The following is a 23,828-nucleotide window of genomic DNA, read 5'->3' as shown; positions in this document are numbered from 1 at the left end:
ACACCAAATTAAGGAATTTCTCATGGATGAATATTGTTGCATCCCTCCAATACAGTTTCAGACACTTGTAGAATCTATGCCAAGGTGCATTGAAGCTGATCTGACTCATGGTGGCCCAACGCCCTAAAGATACTTTATGTTGGTGTTTCCTTTATTTTGTCAGTTACCTGTAGGTAATCCCTTCAATGTATACCACAAATTCTGGAAAGAAATTCTCATGAATAGTTTTTCCTTAATGATGTCTTCTTTAGCAACCTATTCTTCTCCATACTCAGCATCTCCTCGCACCTTTGGGTGGTATTATAAGGTAAACTTATCCATAAATTCCTGCATCATTTAGCCCTCCTATTGCTGTAAACAGGTTCACATGCATGCCTATAAGAAGGCTGGAAACCCTGTCTGTGTCCCAAAAGGTACATTATGTCCTGTATAGTGCAATACCTGGTCAAATGTAGTACACTAAGAAGAGAAAAGAGTGTTGTTTAGGACACAACCACTGAATGGAACCAGTGGTTATTTCAGTATTGCAAGGGAAAGCTCAGGGGAATAACTGTCACACTGTGGTATGCCTTGATGGTGGAGGAGACAGCATGCTCTACATTTCAAGGCTGGCTGAGGAAGGAGTCTGATTTTAAGTGGCTGTTGCAAATCTTTCTCTCTCTCTGCTGTCAAATCTGGCAGGCTGGTTCGTTCTCAACTGTCTTCTAAGAAAGTTGTGTATTTATTTTAGGTCAACATTTAAGTGGAGCCTGCTGAGCCGGAGCACGTCTCATATTAATGGCTGGAATGGAGTCAATGGGAATGGTATCATACACATCAAAGACGTGGTTTCCATGTAGTTTATACCACTCAATTTATTCCATTCCAGCCATTATTATGAGGCGTCTTCTCCTCAGCAGCCTCCACTGATTCACTGTAGAGCCGGTTTCATTAAAAGTTGATTTTCATCAGTCATTTGCAGTACTCCCGACTGGACAGCGTGTGGCAGCTGTGTGCTGCAGGTCTGTGGTTCATTACCGTCATAATTGAACAGTGTCGCTACATACACTCCCACTCTCTCCAGCTGAAACACCATCATCTCATAGGTTGGTCTGCGGATTACTTGTAGATGAAACACTCATTTTGTACTTTGTGTGTTATCTTTTATGCTACTCAACGTTTTCCTTCATTCATGACACATTGTGAATGATCCATTTGCCTGTATGGCAGAGTTTGGCCTCTATACAGTAGCAGTGTCTAGTCTGAGCTTATCTATGGATTTCAAGGAATCATTTCTATATAAGTGATTTTTTTGCTGTGAACCAGAGTAGTGTGACAGTGAGTATTATATTGTATATATACTGTATATATCACTTATCGTATGGGATAGGCCTATTGTTGAAACCTCACTGGTTTATGAGAACACAGTAACTGTAACTCCCTCTATCCAAGCGAATTATGTCAACTCTGTACTTAGTCCAGGTAACACGATATACAGTACACTCTCCTGTATACCTAAACAATGTACACATGAGCTTTCTATATTTTCTTTAACTGCTTTAAACAACACAATAGTTCAGAAACATCCTCTTCTGGAGTAACTCTGAAATAACACGTGCTGTGTGTGTGTGTTTGCGGGCGTGCGCTTGTGTGCGTGTGTGCATGCCTCTGTGCATATGCATGTGTGAGACAGTATGCATGAAAGACACTCCCTTATCACCAAGCGTGTTCCTGAGCTATGGTGTGACTAGGAAGGGTAACGTCAAAGCCTTGGACTGATGCATACATACTGACATGGCTAACCCTTCCTTTCTGCCTCCCTGCTCTCTATCTAATGCCCCTCAGCTGCGTTGCTAGGACCTCTTTGACTAACACCATCAACCTATAGTCGTTGTTCAGACTGGCACTTCTATTCTCTATTTAGTGCACTACTTTTGACCAGAGCCATATGGGCCTTGGTCAAATGTAGTGCACTATATAGGGAATAGAGGTGCGTTATATTGTGAATAGGGTTACATTTGGGACTCACACCTTGGACTAATACCACCTATATTTGTCCTCCGCAGTCAGTTGACCTATTTACAGTACAGTATATCAAGAGGTCACTTTAACACGTGAGCAACCCAGTGGAAACAGTTGGTTGAAATCACGTCATTACTGGTTGAAATATGGTTTAAAAAATGATGTCATTACAACCATGGGCACCTGACTGTCTGAAAGTGGGGGTATTAAAGTTTAGGAGGCCGTTGGGAGGTACTGGGGGACCTCGCCCAGAAAATGTTTGCGTTTATTAAGTCTTCACTTTCTTAACAGGGGGAATCCATATTTATGAACAGAACACAACTATTTTGCTTCTGCTTTGACGCAATAAATTATATCTAAAAGTGTTTTAATGACTAGATTACTAATCTACTCCCTTCCATGAAAATCCCACCAATAGTGATCGATTGACAGGCCAAACTATTAAGAATGTGGCCAGGATAACACATGACAATGAGGAAATTAAATCGAAAATGGGAGGAATAATATAGTTTTACTTAATAAGGATTTGAATTTGAGTTTGGACTTGGTAGGTTAAGAAAAAGCATAGTTAAATTGCACATTAAGTTTTCATCTTCTTTTTGTCACAAATAATGCGATCACAATAATGTAGTACAATTACAAACGTGAACTTTTACTTACATTTTAACAATCGTTTTTCTCAATATGGCAGTGTTCTCTGTTCGAGCATTGAACAAGAACTGTCAACTTGAAAATCCACACCGGAGTTTTGCATTTCAATTGGGTAATTATGTTCACATAAAAATAATATTGCTAACATATTATTCATTAATCAATATCATTATCAAATTAGCATTTTTCGGGGCAGCTATATATACCCGTAAATTAAGAACCGAATCTGCAATAGAAATAATAAAATGTAGCTCCAGTAATATGGCTCATATTTGAATGTTTGGGCTAGAGCAGGGATATCCACATTTTGTATTTCATAAAGGCTACTTCATACTAAAAAAAATTTTGGGAAGCTACTCATATACAGCCTGCATATTTGAGAATCTTGTCTTTTTTTGATGAAAGAAAATAAAAGGGTTTTACATTTGAACAAATCTTGTCATAAATTGTCATTCTGTCCAATAGTGACCTTTTGAACAACAACCACAGTAAGCTACATATTTGACAACAAATCAGGAAGAAACTGAATTATCATGCAAAGTATGAGGAATAACAAAAGTGTGATCTCATCAGGTGCATTAAATGACATTCCGCTTTTCCTCTGACATTTACTTTTTTGGGCGCCATTGTTTGAAGCGCTGTCGCCATGACCTTTTTTTAAAATTAATATTAAACAGCATACACATTTGATGCAATAACGTTATAAATTGTGAGATAAAAAGCACAGGCTATGTCTTTTGCAAAATAGGAGCATACAGCTAAAACGTTGGCTATATTGTAACTGCGAAGTGGCCGTGGTGCACTTGCATATGGGTCTCAGCCAGGACTGTTACTTTTGTAACTTAATGAAAACATTTTAACAATGTGATTTAACTGATTGAAGTTGGGAAAATAGGTGGCAAAAAAACCCGGAATGGTGTTAAATTCATGTAAACAGCTTGGGATGTTATGTATACACCGGGAGTCAGGTGCAGAAGGTGAGTTTAACCATGATAAATGCAGCTAAACACAACATGAGAAGTGTACAGAACGTGAATAAAATCAATACTACCTTGTGACTGATGGCTACTGAGGGCTAAATAAAGAGAGAGTAATCAAGGAAATAATGATACCCAGGTGTGCGTAATGATAGGGAGCAGGCGTGTGGATTCATGGTTGCCAGGGCCGGTGGTTAGTTAACCAGTGAGGTCGAGCGCCGGAGCGACATGGGGAGAAAAACACTTTCTGTTACTGGTCCAACCCTCTTACCCCTAGTCTATCTGCAAATCTCTCGTGGACAGATAAAGAGGAAATTACAAACATTCGCGACAGAATTGAACTTCTGCATAACCAAGATTACAGATAAGCCTAATGAGACATGCCCAATGCGCGTTATGGTTCTTACAGGCTGGTGGTGCATGCAAATGATACGTAAACACCATTGGACATGAAAGAACAGATACAAATGTAACAACAGCGCAACAAAATAGATTTTGCAGGTGCCTTTTGATTTTACACACAAGTGGTGCAACTATTGCTTTCCAACTGCACTGAACCACAATTCTAGAGTGGTCGAAAAAAACATTCATCTTGAGGTGACGGGGGTACTAAGTATACCTACAATCTGTTAATTGTTATATAATATTTAAAATGGAGATCTATTTTTACACAGACTAGCTCAAAACATAACTAATCATTGAAAATGACGAATTACCCAATGGATCATGACAATTTTCTAGTAAAAAAGCATACGTTTGCACCCTTTGAAAGTGGGGTTACAGCTGCTCTGTTTGCTCCATTGCTCAGGCGCCTATGAGTATAACATGTTGACAAGCAGAACTGGTTTGAAATATGGTTGAAATTGTCATTACAACCTGTTTTGCTCACTGGGAAAGGTTTAGAGTACATCATTTTTGTCTTTTTCTCTTTCTTTGTTAAATTAATACAGTACTTTCATGAGGCTAGATTTGTTGATCAATTGATCAATTGAGTTATTATTTTTCTTGTTGAAAATTATAGTCTATCTAAACAAATAATGTGTGGTCATCATTTCTTCACATGAGGGGTGTCAGCATCACTTCACTGCGCTGATAGTTGTTGAAAATTCAAATCCTGTCTCTCGTTCAGTGTTTGAGTGGGTTTAATGTACTGTAGTAGTGGGTCTGTGTGATGTCAGGCACATGTATTCCTTTTACAGCAATGAGAGATAATGATAGGAAACAGAGTGAGAAATAAATGGAAAAAACATACAGCACACCCTAGTCTAAATCCTAGACACTGAGCCAGTGTGGACTAGCAAACAGACCCACAGAGTCAGAGGCTGGCATTTTCTTTTCAACAACTATCAGTGGACTGAAGATGTTGATACTCATGTTTATTTTATTCAGACTCATCTTTTATTCTGACTTTGGTATCAACATCGCTTCAGTGCACTTATAATTGTTGAAAAGGAATTGCCAGTTTGCTAGTCCATCTCTGGCTCAGTGTCTAGGATTTGGACTAGAGTGTGGGGTTAGGATTAAGAGTGTGTTAATGGGGTTGTAGTGTACTGTAGCTGTGTGTCTGCTCCATCAGGCAGAGGAAAACTTATTTGTCAGAGGTGTGAAACAGGCTCTGCTCTGAGGGCCTTTGTGTCAACACACACACACACACACACACACACACACACACACACACACACACACACACACACACACACACACACACACAGCACCAGGCTGGGGCTCTGGGCTGCAGACACCAAAGGAGCTTAGCAGGACTCAGCAGAGTGGAAACTGGCGTCACACAAATTATTCTCACAGGAAGTAGCTACTGAACCAGACCAGCTGTTTTCTACAGACAGTCAGACAGACAGGCATGCGGGCAGGCAGACACTAACCTTTGTTGAGGCCCTTCAGTTTGGAGGAGGGTTTTAGTTGCTGAAGAGCTAAACATAACAGTTTAACCCTCTGAAAGATAAACATTTTCTCTATGATATTTACTGCCTTAACACATACAATATATTTGTTTTAACATGGACCATTTTTAGTTCCAGGCTCGTCTCATAGACAAGACATAGCATAGTAAACAAAAATTCGGGACAATTAGTATGACATGTTATGTTTGGTGTGGTTAAATATTACAGAAGATTAGTTCATTTGTAAACGAAAGTAGGAAAGTTGGTGGGTAGGCATATAACGTGAATGTCTAGTAAAGTAAGTAGTTGCAAATCTACTTACTACTTTTGAACTACTTTCCAACTACTTAGCATGTTAGCTAACCCTTCCCTTAACCCTAACCTTAACCTAAGCCTATAACCTTTAACCTAGCTAATGTTAGCCACCTAGGTAGCCTTAGTGACCTAGCCACCTAGCTAATGTTAGCCACAATCAATTGGAATTCGTAACATAGGTGCTCCGCTACCGGGGCCTATTTGGTGGGCGTCAGGGGCCACAGGGCCAGGGAGACACTGCATACTGGATGAATAGAGGATTCACTGTTGTTGCTCATCATACATATTGAAAATTCTTAATATATTGTTCAAATTTAAATTCGTAACAAATCATACGAATTGGAATTCATAACATATCATACAAAATGGACATCCACAAATTATTACATACCATACCAAATGTAATATATCACACTAATTTGAGTGTCCCTGATTTTCAATTACTATGTTACGTCTACCCCTGAGTCCAGGTTGTCATTTCAGACAGTTTGGAGGAGGGTTTTAGTTGCTAAACATAACATTGTAATAAATCATAAATTATAATAGAAGAGTTAGAGTGTCAGACATGTCTTTGGATTTGATATAGTACAGTATCACCCCTAGCGGAATACCACACACTGATGTTGTATTGAGAATAATGGATGGTTCTTCTGCTGTAATGCCCATCATTGATCTATGGGAAGTGTTTTACAGTATGTCTCTTACAGTATGGGCCCGTCCGAAATGGCACCCTATTAGCCGGCTCTGGTCAAAAGTAGTGTACTTTATAGGGGATAGAGTGCCATTTGGGAAGCAACCTATGTCTCTACTGTATCTTCCACTTTGTCTCCTTTTGTTCTGTAAAATAAAAGTGGGGTGACATCAACCGGGGTTAGTCAATGTTTTACTTTTCTTCTCTCTCATCTCCTTTTTCCTTCCCGCTCTTTCCCGCCCTTTCTTTCTCAGCTTCCCTCTGTCGTTGTAGGCTATCATTGTTGGCTAGTAAAACTAAATGCATGCTCTTCAACCCATCGATGCCCGCACCAACCCGCCCGACTAGCATCACTACTCTGGACGGTTCTGACTTAGAATATGTAGACAACTATAAATACCTAGGTGTATGGCTAGACTGTAAACTCTCCTTCCACTCACATTAAGCATCTCCAATCCAAAGTTAAATCTATAATCGGCTTCCTATGCGTAACATACTCTCGTAAAACTGACTATCCTACCGATCCTTGACTTCGAGATGTCATTTACAAAATAGCCTCAAACATTCTACTCAGAAAATTGGATGCAGTCTATCACAGTGCCAACCGCTTTGTCATCAAAGCCCCATATACTACCCAACACTGCGACCTGTATGCTCTCGTTGGCTGGTCCTCGCTACATATTCGTCACCAAACCCACTGGCTCCAGGTCATCTATAAATCTTTGCTAGGTAAAGCTCCACCTTATCCCAACTCACTGGTCACTATAGCAACACCCACCCGTAGCATGCGCTCCAGCAAGTGTATTTCACTGGTCATCCCCAAAGTCAACACCTCTTTTGGCTGCCTTTCCTTCCAGTTCTCTGCTGCCAATGACTGGAACGAACTGCAAAAATCACTGACGTTGCAGACTTATTTCTCCCTCACTAACTTTAAGCGTCAGCTGTCAGAGCAGCTTACCGATCGCTGCAGGTGTACACAGCCCATCTGTAAATAGCTCATCCAAACAACTATCTACCTCATCCCCATATTTGTTTATGTTTATCTGCTCTTCTGCACTCCAGTATTTCTACTTGCCCATCCTCATCTGCACATCTATCACTCCCGTGTTAATTGCTAAAGTGTAATTACTTCGCCACCATTGGCCTATTTATTGCCTTACCTCCTCACTTCATTTGCACACACTGTATACAGATATTTCTATAGTGTTATTGACTGTACGTTTGTTTATCCCATGTGTAACTCTGTGTTGTTGTTTGTGTCGCACTGCTTTGCTTTATCTTGGCCAGGTCGCAGTTGTAAATGAGAACTTGTTCTCAACTGGCCTACCTGGTTAAATAAAGGTGAAATAAAAATGAAATAAATAAAAATTCAGTGTTTGGGTTTCCTTATGATCCTCTTTTCTACTGAGGTCAATTGCCTGATAAGTGCGAACCATCTAAGGGCATACCTATTTTTTGTCCTTTATTTGAAAACATCCATCTATTCCCTCCTTGTAAATCATCACGCCCAAGGGTCAAAGCACCATGACACAGCCATTGGTCGTTTAGATACACATTTCAAAAGACCCAGAAGTACTAACATTCTATTTTTCAGTGTCTGTGTACTGCCATTGTAAAGTGCACGAGATATTTTGCTCAGAACGTTGTTGCCCGTAAAACCTGTGAAAAAAACTTCAAAAGAAAGACAAGAGCGCTAATAAAAAATATATCACTTGTTTTTCTCTCAGGACCACATGTCTGTTTTTACCATGTTGGACAAATCACAGGATCTTCAATGAGCAGGGAAAAGACAAGCCTAAAAACACTCCATAACCATGGCAACAACATGTGGGTGTTAAGTGATTAAACTCTCACCCCAATTCTATTGGCCGCTTAACAAAATAACCTCAAGCGATAATAAAAAGAATGCAAATACAAACTCCTTTCAAAAATATTTGTTTTTATATCCAGCATCATAAAAGAACGTCTGACTATATTTGGAGTGTGACTGATGAAGATGCAAACAGTTGTAGTTAAATTATAGTCATAAATATAGGCGCTGCAAATGCCTGTGATGTGAGAACATTTCTTGGAAAGAAAAAACTCTGCAAATAATATTTGCAGCTGTTCTGACAGACAAGTCTCTAGATACACCTTGACAGTGGTGGAAAAAGTACCCAATCGTCATACTTGAGTAAAAGTAAAGATACACTGTACCTTAATAGAAAATGACTCAAGTTAAAGTGAAAGTCACCCAGTAAAACACTACTTGAGCAAAAGTCTAAAAGTATTTGGTTCTTAATATACTTAAGTATCAAAATTACAAGTATAAATCATTTCAATTCCTTATATTACAGTTTTTTTACAATTGCTTACACACTAAAATTGAACTTTTCCCACAATTAGCAAAACCTTACACTCAAGGAGTAAAACACAAGGCTAAATTTGCACAACTGTAAGCACATTGTCAGCTTCACAATATTTGCAAAACATTACACACAGTGATTTGCAAAACACTAAACTCACTTGTAGACATCAGACACAGACGTATATCATGATGTCACTTCCTTGCAATTCCAAAGCACTGACTGTCAAATTACCACACCTATGAGCCAATCTGTTTAACACAGCCATCAGGTGCACAAACACATGATTGCTAAATTGTAGACACATCAATCAGGTTTAGGCACTATAAAACTGCAGCAAAATGGAAGGAGTCAGAAGAAGAGTGAGGTTGAGAGGAGGAGTACACAGAGGAGGTAGAGCAGGAGGTAGAGAAGGAGGTAGAGGAAGAGGTAGAGGAAGAGGTAGAGGAAGAGGCAGAGGAAGAGGCATAGCCAGAGGTTGAGGAAGACCTGAAGCAGGAGGAGAACGTGCACAAACAAGAAGAGGACCAAACTTATCAAATGACATTAGTGCAACACTAGTGGACCATGTTGTGAACCACAGATTGACGCTGAGGGAGGCTGGACTGAGAGTTCAGCCAAATCTTAGCAGATTTCCAGTGGCATCTGTCATCAGGACTTTTCGACAGGAAAACAGGTAGAAGATCTGTCTACAGTTACAGTAATCAGCTGCTTATTGTATGCAGCATATCAGCACTTGTGATACCCCTTCCTGTGACATTGTACAGTAAGTTACATGTATTATTCTCTACATAGGATTGAGGGTCGGGAACGACAAGGAGGAAGGGGGCCCATATTCACGCAAGAACAAGAGAGAGATAATAAACATGGTTTTGGCCAATAATGCTATCAGGCTCAGAGAACTACAAGCCAAAATTATCGGTGACCATGCCATTTTCAATAATGTCCATCAGGTCTCTCAGTCAACACTGGCACGCATCCTGAAAAGACATCAAGTTCAAATGAAACAACTTTATCGAGTGCCTTTTGAGCGGAATTCAGAGAGGGTCAAACGGCTGCGGCATGAGTATGTGGAGGTTTGTATTGTTCACTTTAGCACTGTGGTGTTGCATACTGCACACATAACTTCTTTACATTGACTGTATACTAGTTCTATCCTGAACTACACGATCTTGTCTTCCACTGTATTTCAGGGAGTTTTGCAGATGGATGCTGAGGAAATCCTGCATGAATTCATATATATTGATGAGGCAGGGTTCAACCTCACAAAAGCAAGAAGGAGAGGCAGAAATATCATTGGCCACAGGGCTATAATCAATGTCCCAGGGCAACGTGGAGGTAACATCACCCTTTGTGCTGCCATTTCACAGCATGGGGTTGTCCTCCGTCATGCCAAAATGGGCCCTTACAACACACCTCACATTCTCACATTTTTGGCCCGATTGCACCACATCATCACAGCAGGTAATGAAATGCACCAGATGCAATACACGGTCATCTGGGACAATGTGTCATTCCACCGCTCTGCTTTGGTCCAGAACAGGTTTCAACACCATCCACAGTTGACAGTACTATACCTTCCACCATACTCTCCGTTTCTAAACCCTATCGAAGAGTTTTTCTCTGCATGGCAGTGGAAGGTTTACGATCTCCAGCCCCAGGCTCAGGTACCCCTCATTCAGGCCATGGAGCTTTACGATCTCCAGCCCCAGGCTCAGGTCCCCCTCATTCAGGCCATGGAGGACGCCTGTGACCAAGTCGACGCCGCAGCTGTGCAAGGATGGATTCGACATTCAAGACGGTTCTTCCCGCGTTGTCTTGCTAATGACGATATTGCTTGTGATGTTGATGAAATTCTCTGGCCAGATCCAGCTAGGCGAAGAGATAATGTATAGTATGTTTACTGTAGTATTTTCTGTACAATATTGTCATTTTTTTTCCCAGATTATTTTTTCTGGTTGTTATTTTCTGTAATTGTAACCTGTACTGGACACAGTATTTTACGTTTGTCTGTTTGCTCAGCTAACAGTGTTCTGCACACTACTGAGGAGCATGAAAACTGGGACATGTTTTGTTGTGATTCTCCATGTTGACATGTTGACTGATTTGGGTACATGGAGAGAAATAAATGATATCTTCTAAATTATGTATTTTATAATCTGATTTAGTGGCGTAGTTTATGAGGGTTATTCCTTCAGCCCTTCATTCAGACTGCCATCCTCAGAAGTCCTTGGCTGACCCTAATATAATTTATGTCACGTTCTGACCATCGTTCTTGTGTGTTTTCCTTGTTTTAGTGTTGGCCAGGACGTGAGCTGGGTGGGCATTCTATGTTGTGTGTCTGGTTTGTCTATTTCTATGTTTGGCCTGATATGGTTCTCAATCAGAGGCAGGTGTTAGTCATTGTCTCTGATTGGGAACCATATTTAGGTAGCCTGTTTTGTGTTGGGTTTTGTGGGTGGTTGTCTCCTGTGTCAGTGTTTGTACCACACGGGACTGTTTTGGGTTTTCATGTTTCTTGTTTTGTAGTCTATTTCATGTATAGTTTCATTATTAAAGGAACCATGAATTATAACTACTTGGTCCGATCCCTGCTACACCTCTTCTTCAGAGGAAGAAGAGAACCGTTACAATTGATTTGAATGAGGATGAAGAAGTTCACCTAGTATGTCCCTGGCCAGGCCATTCATACAGTCATACTGTCACACAGCTGGTTGTTAATTTCTATAATACCCTGTTACACACACACACACACGCATGCACACACATACACACACACACACACACAGTTGGGGACACAATTCAGTCCCATTTAAAATCCAATTTTCCCTAACCCCTAACCCTTGCTCCTAACCCTAGCTCCTAAAACTAACCCTAAACCTAATTATAAGCCTAACACTAATTCTAACCTTAACCATAAACCCCCTAGAAATAGCATTTTACCTTGTGGGGACTAACAAAATGTCCAACATTTTTGTTAATTTACTATTCTTGTGGGGTCTTCTGGTCCCCACACGTATAGTTAATCACGTCCACACACGCACACACAAGCACACACACTAATACCCAGTCACAGCGAGGTGTCCTGGCAGGCCTAGGGAGCCGACCCTGCAGTGCTGTCTCTGTAATGAATAAGTGACCTTGACTGGAGACGTCAGACAGAGCAGGCCGAGCTCAGCACGAGTCCTCTGTATGGACTAGAACTACCTGGGTTCAAATACTATTTGAAATCATTTCCAATGCCTTCATCTTTGCTTGACTGAGCTTGTCTGGCTTAACGGGCCACCAGAATAGTCCCAAAACTGCAAACCATGTCCATCTGGCACTCTAGGCAGGCCAGAGCAGACGCTTAAAGTATTTAAAAAAAATGTTTATACTATTTGAACCCAGGCCTGTCCTATGGACACAGATGGAGCTCTGAGCTGAGCCGAGCTCCTGTCGGATTACAAATGACCACTGACCCTGCCCTGGCTATGCTCTATCAATGACCTCTGACAGCACTCAAGATTTATAACAGCCAGTGGTTTTATATGAACAAATGTTTGTGTGTGTCTAGAGAGAACCTTGGCTTGTCCCCCGGTTGGCAAGGAAGTCTGCTATGCATGCAAGATTACCCCAGTGAAGACAAGGAAACAGACAGGGGAAACGTTTCTAGGAATGATATTGTTATTCTTGTGGGTAACTTGTTTTTCTTACACCGGAGTTGGTGTTTTTATTTCCATCCTCGTGTGTATTCGTTGGTTGTGCCACAAGCGGACGCGTTCAGGAAAGTATAATCCACCTTGAAAACATATTTTTAAAAATCAAGAAAAAAAAAACTATCTGAACAGAAAAGCTCCCTGGCCCCTTAGAGCTCTCAACAACAACAACAAAAAAACAATGAACATACAACAAAAACAACAACAACAATCCACCTCCTTTTTGTCAATAGAAATGTGTTTGTTTGTTTGTAACTGCCAGAGGACATGACACCCTTTACACACTACGGAGCCGAGCCGAGCCGCAGTGCCATTCGTAGAGAATATACAGTAGTTGTAACGGATGGAAAATGTATTAAAGCCAGGCTAGAAAGAGTGCAGGAGAGATACACATCATCTCTGTTCTGGGAGAGATCCCACAGAACTGTAATACTCTTTTCAAACTGGCTTGCGTGTTTTGTTGTGACGTCATCCCTTTAAGGTTACAGCAACTATGGTGGACGACGCGGGAACCAGGCGGGAACACTACGCCTCGTGTGAAAAGGGCATAAGGTTGAAACCTGAACACAAATCATGCAGATGAAGCACTGAGGCGTCATGACCATCAGCCCACTGTAACTGGCCTACTGGCCTGAAAACTTCTTGCTCATTTAGTTATACTGTGCCGTCCGGTCACACAATAAAGACACACACATTTTCGTAAACACAGTTCACAAACCACACGGGTCAAAGTCTCATTTGAAATTGGTAGGCGCAGACATGTGGATTTAATCTCTTTTAATACACACGTAAAGTTACAACGTGTACGCATGTAGCTATCATAGTAATAATGATCTTAAAGAAAGGTGTGTAAGAGATTATTGTTGTCATAAGTCTGTCGTGCAGTTGAAGGGTCAATTTAGTGTATTATTATAAATAAATATAAGGAATAGAAAATATAACGAAAACAGACATACATTCGTCGCTACATGCATGAACTTAAGGTAGCAACAACGGGAACTTAAACATGTCCCTTTCTCGTTTGTTTAGACATAGAATAAATTAGAGATATAAACACATGTGGAACATATAACATGACTTGAGGTCTGACATAATATGAATCTGATCCCTGCTTTTTGTGGTTTGTCTGTCTGGAGGGAAGCCCCTCTACTAAAGTAAATACTGTATTATATTGTCCTATGTGTGAGGCCCCTCTACTACAGTAAATACTGTATTATATTGTCCTATGTGTGAGGCCCCTCTACTACAGTAAATACTGTATTATATTGTCCTATGTGTGAGGCCCCTCTACTACAGTAAATACTGTATTATATTGTCCTATGTGTGAGGTCCCTCTACTACAGTAAATACTGTATTATATTGTCCTATGTGTGAGGCCCCTCTACTACAGTAAATACTGTATTATATTGTCCTATGTGTGAGGCCCCTCTACTACAGTAAATACTGTATTATATTGTCCTATGTGTGAGGTCCCTCTACTACAGTAAATGCTGTATTATATTGTATTATAAGGCCTACAGTAAATACTATATTATCCTAGGATGGGGCCCTAGCCTGGTCCCAGATCTGTTTGTGTTGTATTGCCAACTCCTATGGTCAGTTGGCAAGATAGCAGATCTGGGACCAGGCTAGGGAAGCCCCTCTCTCTACTATTTATTATATTGCTGCTATAACCAGTGCTTGACTTGGCCAGGAGCTCACCGGAGCTGAGTACCGGCGCCTCAAATGTTCTACTGGTTGAGCTCCTGTTCCTCTTATAGAATATTAGCTCAAAAGTATTGTGAATATAAAGAGTACAGGCACCCAAAACGAGTAGCGGAGCATGTTTCAGTTCAAGTCAAGCACTGGCTATAACAATACAGGCACTTTGTTTGGTTCTGAGTGATCTGGATCTAGCCTGGTCCCAGATCTGTCTATGCTGACCTGCCATGACAATAGGCAAAGCAGAAAAAACAGATCTGGGACCAGGCTAATTTGGCTAATTTGGATCCTGATATCAACTGAATGATAGTTTCACCTTAATAGACAACAGATTCTATATATTCTATATTTCCAAAACACAACTCTTAGGCCTACTAAAGCGTAAATGAGGGATACAAAGTATATTGAAAGAAGGTTAATTAAGAAATGAACATCCCACCATGCTTAGGGTCATATAAAAAATGCCCAGTTGCCCAGTGTGTGTGTGTGTGTGTGTGTGTGTGTGTGTGTGTGTGTGTGTGTGTGTGTGTGTGTGTGTGTGTGTGTGTGTGTGTGTGTGTGCGTCTCAGATCACCAGATCTCCACCACAGTCAACAACACACCAAATGATGGAAGGAAAGGTGTCAAACACGTGTAGAACCTATGCAAAGGCGGATTGAAGCTGTTTTCCGGCGGCTAGTGGTGCCCCAACACTTTAAGACACTTTATGTTGGTGTTTCCTTTATTTTGTCAGTTACCTGTATATCGGACAGAGTATATATTCATCATCATCTCTTACACAATCTGTAAATAATAATGGTCATATTGTACTGTGCCTCTGCAACACTTTCAATAAATACATTTAAAATCATTGATTTACACGGAATGGTAATTTCCTTCATTGTACAGTCTAAATGAAATTCCTCGTGGTTTTTCGACAATGTGTTATTACTTGTGCATGGACTTGACACCATAAAATATTCAGATGTGGTCATCTCTGCATAGTAGCAATGTGATATCTCTCTCGTGGGCAGTCTGTGAAGAGTCACGTCTCCATGTGTTTATGAGCTATCCTCATAGCATGACATCCATACATGACAGTGTGTTGCACTTCTAAGAAGTACTTCTAAGAAGTCTCTCTCTCTCTCTATCTCTTCTCGTTATGTTGAACATGCTCCCGTGTGCCTAGTATTGTTAATCCAGATAACATTTTTCAGATTTCTCTCCAGCTGTGAAATATAATCACATAATTGCGCCCCAGTTTGTTGTCGAAGCCTTGGTCTGCTAGATTCATTCACTCCCTCCTCTCTCTCTCTCTCTCGCTCTCTCTTCTCGCTATGATTAACATGCTCCAATGTGTCTAGTATTGTTTATTCAGAGTATTTTTTATGATTTCTCCCCAGGTCTCCTCTTACTTGTTTGACTCTTTCTCTTTTCACAAGTCACCATTGTTCTTTCTTTCTTTCTTTCTTTCTATCTTTCTTTCTTTCTTTCTTTCTTTCTTTCTTTCTTTCTTTCTTTCTTTGAAAACAGATATTCCTCTCCCGCTCTTCTGAGTGAAGATGAATTCCACCTCAGGCATGCATTTAGAAAACATTTTGATTTGATTTCCTGTAGTTCATCCATAATATTAGCTTCCACTACTTCAACCGCCCCTCCTCCAAGGATTGCTCCCAAGCTTGCTCCCACGCTCTCATCCTCTGTTTATTCTGCTTCCAAAAATGGTCCTCTCCAGTTATTTCTTTCACTCTCACTCTTACTCGCTCTCCCTCCCTCTCTGTCTCTCAATTCAATTCAATTTAAGGGCTTTATTGGCATGGGAAATGCTCACTCTCTCTCTCTCCCTCCCTCCCTCCCTCTCCCTCTACTGGGATTCAGACAGTTACTCTAGATCTAAATAAAAGAGTAAAAGTCATCCACTGTTCCTCTACCTTAATATCATCTTTCCTCTCCTCTCTTCAGGCCTCTGATTGGAGTTGGGTTGCAGCCAATAATCAGCATAGGAACCTCCCTACAAGAAGAGACAGAAGAGAGACAAGGACACACACACACACACACACAAACACGCACACGTGCAGACACACACACACATACACACACACACACACACGTACACTCAGCTAGTTAATCAATACAAGTGGTAGGTAGTACAGAGATCCAAAGACTTGGCTCTGTGGAATTAGTCCCATTCACCCTCTCACAGCCCCACAGCATCTGTAGCTGCATCCAAAATGGCACCCTATTTCCTATATAGTCCACTACATTTGACCAGGCCCCAAAACAAGCGCAATTTGTAGGTAATGGGATGCCATTTGGGGCCCAGATTGTTTCTCCATCTGCATATTCAATCCACACACTCATGCAGTCAATGTAGGAGATTATAAAATCATGCATATGTAATCAGAACCATACAGCCAGTACAACGTGTATGTCTAAGATTAACAATGAATTGCACCAGTATCAGCTTCTCTCTCTCTCTCTCTCTCTCTCTCTCTCTCTCTCTCTCTCTCTCTCTCTCTCTCTCTCTCACCCCCTCTTTCTCTCTCTCCCTATCTCCCCCACCCCCCCCCCCCCCTCTCCCAATTATTCTTTTTTTTTTTCAATTCAATTTGCTTTATTGTCATGACGTAAAGCTTACTTTAGATATTTACAATATGAAAATAATAAGAATCAAAATGATCAACGGGACAACAGTAACAACAACATCCAAGTGTCAAAATAACCATACATTGAACAATAACAATAAGCATACAGTAGAGGACATGTGCAGATTGATTGGTCTGTCAGACACTGTCCCTCAACTTATGGCAGGCAGAAATGTAGTGCACTGCCAACACACAGCTCTCTGCATCCTCCCCCAACAGGACGGGTAGCCTACTCTCATCAGAGAGGTCTTTGAAACCTTGAATAAGGGTTTTACATTTGGGGAAATGACACTCTCTAATTGTTTTATATATTTTTTTACATTTTGTCAGGAAATGCAGCTCCGTCTCAGGTTCTGCTGTTGTGCAGTGGTTGCACAGCCTTTCCTCCACAGGGAGTCCGGTTTTCCTGTGTCTACCCTTCTCAATGGCAAGGCTGTGCTCACTGAGCCTGTACTCTCTCTCGCTCTCCCCCTATTTCTCTCTCTCTCTCCCTCTCTCTTCCCCTCTTTCTCTCTCCCCCAATTCAATTCAATCTCCCTCTCTCTCTCCCTCTCCACCTTTTTTTCTTCTCTCTCTCCCTCTCCCCATCTCTCTCTCTCTCTCTCTCTCTCTCTCTCGCTCTCTCTCTCTTTCTCACTCAGCCTGCTGTCTGGCTGCTTTGTTCTGTAGTTTGAGCCATAGCGTACTGTGAGCTTATGCACTGCTTTGTACATTAGGCATGTAGTCCAGTCAACAAACATTTAATGTACTGCCCATGTCGTCTTGCGAGAGGTGAAGTAATTTGTAGCCTTGAAGGGAATCACCTTCCGACAACTGCACTGTTCTCTTTATATAGAGACAGACATGTAGAGACAACGTATAATACAGACAGCGTTTAATTATTCAAAGGAGCATTTTAATATCTTTCTCTGTTTTCGCTCCGTTTCTACAGTACCAAGTGAACATCTGATCCTGCTGTTGATATATGTATATTTATAGGTACAGTACCTATTCAGGTGCTGTAAAGGTCTATATTCCATTACGTAGTGTCGATGTCTTCACTCACATTTGTCCTCCTCAGCTGACTCACGTTTCTCCTCTCGTTCAATAGCAACCTCCTCGGTGTGAGGGAGAGAAGACAGAGGGGACAGACAGACAGACAGGGGATGTTTCATAGGGGTCCTTCCTTCCTGGCCATAACACAGCTGTCCATGTTTCCGTGTTGGGGGAAATGTGTTTGCTGCCTGAAGGTCAGTGCGGGCTGTCCTCTAGTCTTAGGTGCTGGCAGCAGTGGAGGTGGTGGTGTGTGTGTGTGAGACAGTACAAGTTGTCCTTGGTGGAGTGTGTGTGTGCTCTAAAAAAATTGAAGAATATGTTTTTTAAACAAGTAAATAAATAAATAGAATCTCAAAAAGATAGGAATCATAATGATTGACACCCCTGTTTTTAATACTCCAGCGCCCTACCCTTGTGGGGATAACAATGCGATTGGATGTATGGATCCATACAGAATATTTCCAAGATCCTTGATATACTTTGTCTGCATCATCAAAGATCCACCAGCATATTTTACAGTAGGTGTGAGGTACTTTTCTGCGAATACTTCTGTTTTTTTTAATTTTTTACCCCTTTTTCTCCCCAATTTCGTGGTATCCAATTGTTGTAGTAGCTACTATCTTGTCTCATTGCTACAACTCCCGTACGGGCTCGGGAGAGACGAAGGCTCCTCCGATACACAACCCAACCAGCCGTACTGCTTCTTAACACAGCGCGTGTCCAACCCGGAAGCCAGCCGCACCTGGCAACCTTGGTTAGCGCGCACTGCGCCCGGCCCGCCACAGGAGTCGCTGGTGCGCGATGAGACAAGGAGATCCCTACCGACCAATCCCTCCCTAACCCGGACGACACTAGGCCAATTGTGCGTCGCCCCACGGACCTCCCGGTCGCGGCCGGTTACGACAGAGCCTGGGCGCGAACCCAGGGACTCTGATGGCACAGCTGGCGCTGCAGTACAGCGCCCTTAACCACTGCGCCACCCGGGAGGCTTATACTTCTGTTTTTCAACGCCAAACCCACCACAGGTGTGCGTGGCAGAAGAGCTCTTTTTTCATGTCATCTGATCACAGCACCGGTTCCTATCCAAGTGCCAGTGCCATTTATCAAACTCCAGGTGTTTACATTTGTTGGATGGCATGAAAATAACGCTCTTTGGTCACGCACACCGGTGGTGGGTTTTGCGTGGAAAGAAAGATGCATATGTAGAGAAGTATCCTATACCTAATGAAAAAACACGGTGGGGGATCTTTGATGTTGTGGGGCTATTTGGCTTCCACTGGTTCTGGGTTCTGGGGCCCTTGTTAAGGTTAAGGTCAACGGCATCATGCACTTGATCAAGTACCAGGACATTTAAAAATCCTTAAAGAAATGGTTAATTGACCACCAAATCATCATTCTGCAATGGGCATCCCATCTTAGTCTCCGGACTTGAAAACCTGTGGTTTGAATTGAAGAGGGCAAGTCCATATGCGCCACGGATGAAGGATATCAAGGACCTGGAAATATTCTGTATGGGGGAATGGTCTAAGATCCCTCCCAATGTGTTCTCAAAATCTCATAAACAACAACACAAATGTAAGGGCAGTGTCATTATCCTCACAAGGGTAGGATGCTGGAGTATTGATAACAGGGGTGCTAATAACTTTGATCCCTATCTTTATGAGATTTTTTAAATGACTTGTTTAACAAAATCTCCTTCTCTAAGCAATTGTATTAGTATCAATTAATATAATTTTCAACAACAAAAATAGCATACAATATAGCTCAGTATTTGTATTAATTATTTCTTAATGATTTTTTTGCTCATCTTTATCAAAGGTGTCAACAAATATTGACCGAACTGTACGTACGTGTGAGTGTCTGAATGTGTCAGTAGAGGCTGTCCTTGGTGGTGGAGGTGTGTGTGGTGGTGGAGTCATCAGGTATGGAGCCCCTGCGCGGGGTTCTTGGTCTGCAGCGTAACAGGGCCTGTAGCTCCCTGGACACAGAGCTGCTGAAGAATGTGTAGATCCAGGGGTTGGTACACGAGTTCAGACTGGCCAGCAGCATCAGGATGGTGAACGCTACGCCTGCAGAGAGAGAGAGAGGACACACATACGGTCAGGCAAAGACACACACGCGGACGCGATCAGGCAAACGCACACGCAGCCATCAGTCAGCCTGCAGGGAAGTGAGGGACATTGCATTGCCAGAGCCAGCAGCACAGCAGCCGTAGGCTACAACCAATAAATTACAGCAGAGCTGACTGATCGCAATAGACTGTGAAGGTCAGAGATATAGATAGGTAAGGAGTCATATAGAATAGACGTTCCTCCTCTTTGCTAAAAACAGAGGTGGGTGATTGTGGAGGCCAGGTCATCTGATACAGCACTCCATCACTCTCCTTCTTGGTCAAATAGCCCTTACACAGTCAGGAGGTGTGTTTTGGGTCATTGTCTTGTTGAAAAACTAATGATAGCCCCACTAAGCGCAAACTAGATGGGATGGCGTATCGCTCCGGAATGCTTTGGTAGCCATGCTAGTTAAGTGTGCCTTGAATTCGAAATAAATCACTGACAGTGTCATCAGAAAAGCACCCCCACATACCTCCTCCTCCATGCTTCACGGTGGGAATCACACATATGGAGATCATCCATTCACCTGCTCTGCATCTCACAAAGACACAGCGGTTGGAACCAAAAATCTCAAACTTGCTTTCCACCGGTCTGATGTCCATTGCTCGTGTTCCTTGGTCCAAGCAAGTCTCTTCTTATTATTGGTGTCCTTTAGTAGGAAATGTTCTGGATTGACTGACCTTCATGTCTTAAAGTAATGATGGACTGTCGTTTATCTTTGCTTATTTGAGTTGCCATAATATGGACTTGATCTTTTACCAAATAGGGCTATCTTCTATATACCACACCAACCTTCTCACAACACAACTGATTGGCTCAAACGCATTAAGAAGGAAAGACATTCCACAAATGAACTTTTAACAAGGCACACCTGTTAATTTAAATGCATTCCAGGTGACTACATCATGAAGCTGGTTGAGAGAATCCAAAGAGTGTGCAAAGCTGTCATCGAGGCGAAGGGTGGCTGCTTTGAAGAATCTCAAATATAAAATATATTTTGATTTGTTAAACACTTTTTTTGGTTACTACATGATTCCATATATGTTATTTCATAGTTTTGATGTCTTCACAAATATTCTACAATGTAGAAATTAGTACAAATAAATAAAATCCTTGGAATGAGTAGGTGTGTCCAAACTTTTAACTTGTACCATGTGACCTCACAGGACTAGAATGCACTGCTTCCCTCTCTCTCTTAGCTCTTAGCCTCTTATTCTGCTGGACCACTCAAGCTGGACCTCTCAAGCTGGACCTCTCAAGCTGGACCACTCTAGCTGGACCTTTCTTCGGGAGGGAGAAGAACCTCCATCTTCAGTAGGCCGACCACAGGGCCTACATGGACCTTAGCCTTCAATGGCAAGAACTGGTGAACTGATCATTTTGGGGAATGTACCTTTTAGGGAGTAGTACTCGTATTGAGCACTGTCAGTACAAGGAGCCTTTAAAGAGCTAGCGTAGCCTGAACGGTACACTTAAGCTATCCTTCTTCAAGGAAAGAAGGAGAAGACAATTAGAGCACAGACTGAGTATAACATCCTTTCATGTTCAGGATCTCAAGGTCTTTACTTTTTGTCTTTCATTCTATTGCCCACCTTTCCATGATCATTATCATTTATGTTTGTAAATATTTTGGTTAGTGTTATTAAATGTTGATTGTATAAAGAACTTGTGTTTGTCTTGTTATTCTGGGAAAGAACTCTGATTGATTCTCAAAGAATTCATACCTTCAGATGAATCAATGAATTACTATTATTCTAACTGTAGCTTTATGAGCCATAACTAAAATAACTGACAAGTCAGGTCTTCTTAGAATACAATTTTTTTCTCCAATAACTGGACTGATGCCCCGTTTATAATTCCATAGTAATAAGTGTACACTCTACTTTACAATAGTGATGTTAAAAAGGCCAGCTCTTATTTAGCAGTTTCATCACCCCTAATCTAGTAGTTAAATTGTTTTTGCCCAACATCTTATTTTCACCTAAGTGGTACCTATAAATCACCCCACTTGTATCAGCCAATCGCGTTTCCCGTCTACCTCCTGCCATCAGATTGAGATCACGCTGTCTGAAGAGAAGGAAGGACATATTGGACTGTTTTCTATGATTTCTGTTATTGCCTGCATCTAATTGTAAGTACTGTACATGTCATTGCTTCTTTAGTTGGCTGTTGCTAAAGCAGTCAAGTTATTTACCTTATTTAGAAGGTATTTTCCTTTACAGCATGCTAGTTACTCTTTTAGCCAGCTAGCCAAGTAGGTGCTAGCCAGTCATGCCAGCTAATTTATACTCTGTGTACCACATGCCTAGTTTACGACGTTCATATTGTCAGTTTATGTAGGAGAGTTAAAAAGTGTATTCCATCAAACTTCAAATTATTAGAATAGTACACAACGCAGAACAGAACAACCAGGTTGGGGGTCAGTGGCCCAAGCCCACGAACAGGAATATTCTAAGTTCAGACAGAAGTCAGATCGCTATGGTCGCCAGGAACTTTACTTTTGGTGTCTATTTTTAATTGTTGCGCTACTGGTGCTGCCTGTTGATGTTAGGTAGGCAGCTACAGTAGCTGAATGATATTAACATCTTCGGGTTTTGTTTCATTAAATGTATTTTATTTCATCTAGGTGCTTGCGTCACCTACTAACACCCTGGTACTACCCGTAGCTCCCGTTCTCCTCAGTCCTACAAAGCACGTGAAATAAATAAAACATCCCGAGGTTAATGCTGTATATATTGTTATAAGGTGGTGTGAGACTATTGAAACATGTACCTTTGAGAGTTTTATTGTTGATATTAATATAGATTACAGAGTGCTAAAAAGTGTTGCTGTTGCTAGCTAGCATGCCTTTCTGTGATGCAGACTTTTTGAAGACATCTGACCTGTTCTTGCTGGACAGACCTGTGGCGGCTGTACCGCATCCACTAGCAGATATAGCTCTCTAGTATATCTCTTAGTATTTTTGAAGTGCACAATATAGGGAATAGGGTGCCATTTGGGACGCAGGCATGGAGAGATCGAGGTCATGGTCCACTTCCTCCCCATCGGTAACAACAGAGAGTAGTGACTTTAACAATACCAGTATTCAGTGTGGAAACGAACTGTTTACGGTTTTCCATTTTAGTTTCCCTCTGGCACCATTAGACGTGCTGTAAATTTCCTTCTGGAACAAAAATCTAAACTTTACCTATTTCCTTTGGCCACTTTCTACTTCTAACATGCCGTTTTTATGTAATAAGTAGGACACCAAGCACTGGCCTCCTCCCTCTTTACTATTGCCAGTTTAGGAAGATAAAAGGAGCTGGGGGTTGACTAGAGACTACACAGCTGATAGCAATCAGTTTGTGCATGATGACTTATGTGTGCGCACTGTGTGCATGTTTGCATGCTTTGGGTGCCTATTCATGTGTGTGTTTCACTCTGTGTGCGAGCTGTTGGCAGATGCTATTGTTGATGAAATGTCAACATCTGTCCGGGGTGTGAGAGCAACAGGGGATATAAACAGGTTATTTACTAACACTGAGGTGTGTGTGTGTGTGTGTGTGTGTGTGTGTGTGTGTGTGTGTGTGTGTGTGTGTGTGTGTGTGTGTGTGTGTGTGTGTGTGTGTGTGTGTGTGTGTGTGTGTGTGTGTGTGTGTGTGTGTGTGTGTGTGTGTGTGTGTGTGTGTGTGTGTGTGTGTGCGCATGCCAGTTCTGCTTCAGATGAGAGAAGAAAAAACAAATCCACAGTGTTGAAGTTGTAAACCGTTGTAAGCAGACACCTGACACAGTGCTAGTT

At 41.6% G+C, this 23,828-nt stretch overlaps 1 protein-coding gene across 5 annotated transcripts in view; it reads right to left on the bottom strand.

Annotated features, from left to right (window-relative positions):
• Positions 1–15,718: 15,718 nt before the first annotated feature.
• Positions 15,719–23,828, bottom strand: part of LOC139368394 (vasopressin V2 receptor-like) — an 86,399-nt gene continuing 78,289 nt past the window's right edge. For 2 of the 5 annotated variants that reach the window (XM_071107206.1, XM_071107205.1), the window contains 2 exons: positions 19,787–20,005; positions 18,029–18,232 (listed from right to left, as the gene is read on the bottom strand). In XM_071107206.1, the coding sequence (XP_070963307.1) occupies positions 19,806–20,005 (200 nt within the window). In that variant the 3' untranslated portion in view covers positions 18,029–18,232; positions 19,787–19,805. Of the gene's footprint in view, positions 16,268–16,845; positions 18,235–19,786; positions 20,006–23,828 lie in introns of those variants that run through there. The other 3 variants (XR_011626958.1, XR_011626957.1, XM_071107207.1) reach the window with 3 other exon arrangements.

This window comes from Oncorhynchus clarkii, chromosome 16, assembly GCF_045791955.1.
Source record: "Oncorhynchus clarkii lewisi isolate Uvic-CL-2024 chromosome 16, UVic_Ocla_1.0, whole genome shotgun sequence".
Classification (NCBI taxonomy): domain Eukaryota; kingdom Metazoa; phylum Chordata; class Actinopteri; order Salmoniformes; family Salmonidae; genus Oncorhynchus; species Oncorhynchus clarkii.
The sequence above is the reverse complement of the archived record's forward strand: the minus strand, read 5'-3'. Positions and strand labels throughout refer to the sequence as shown.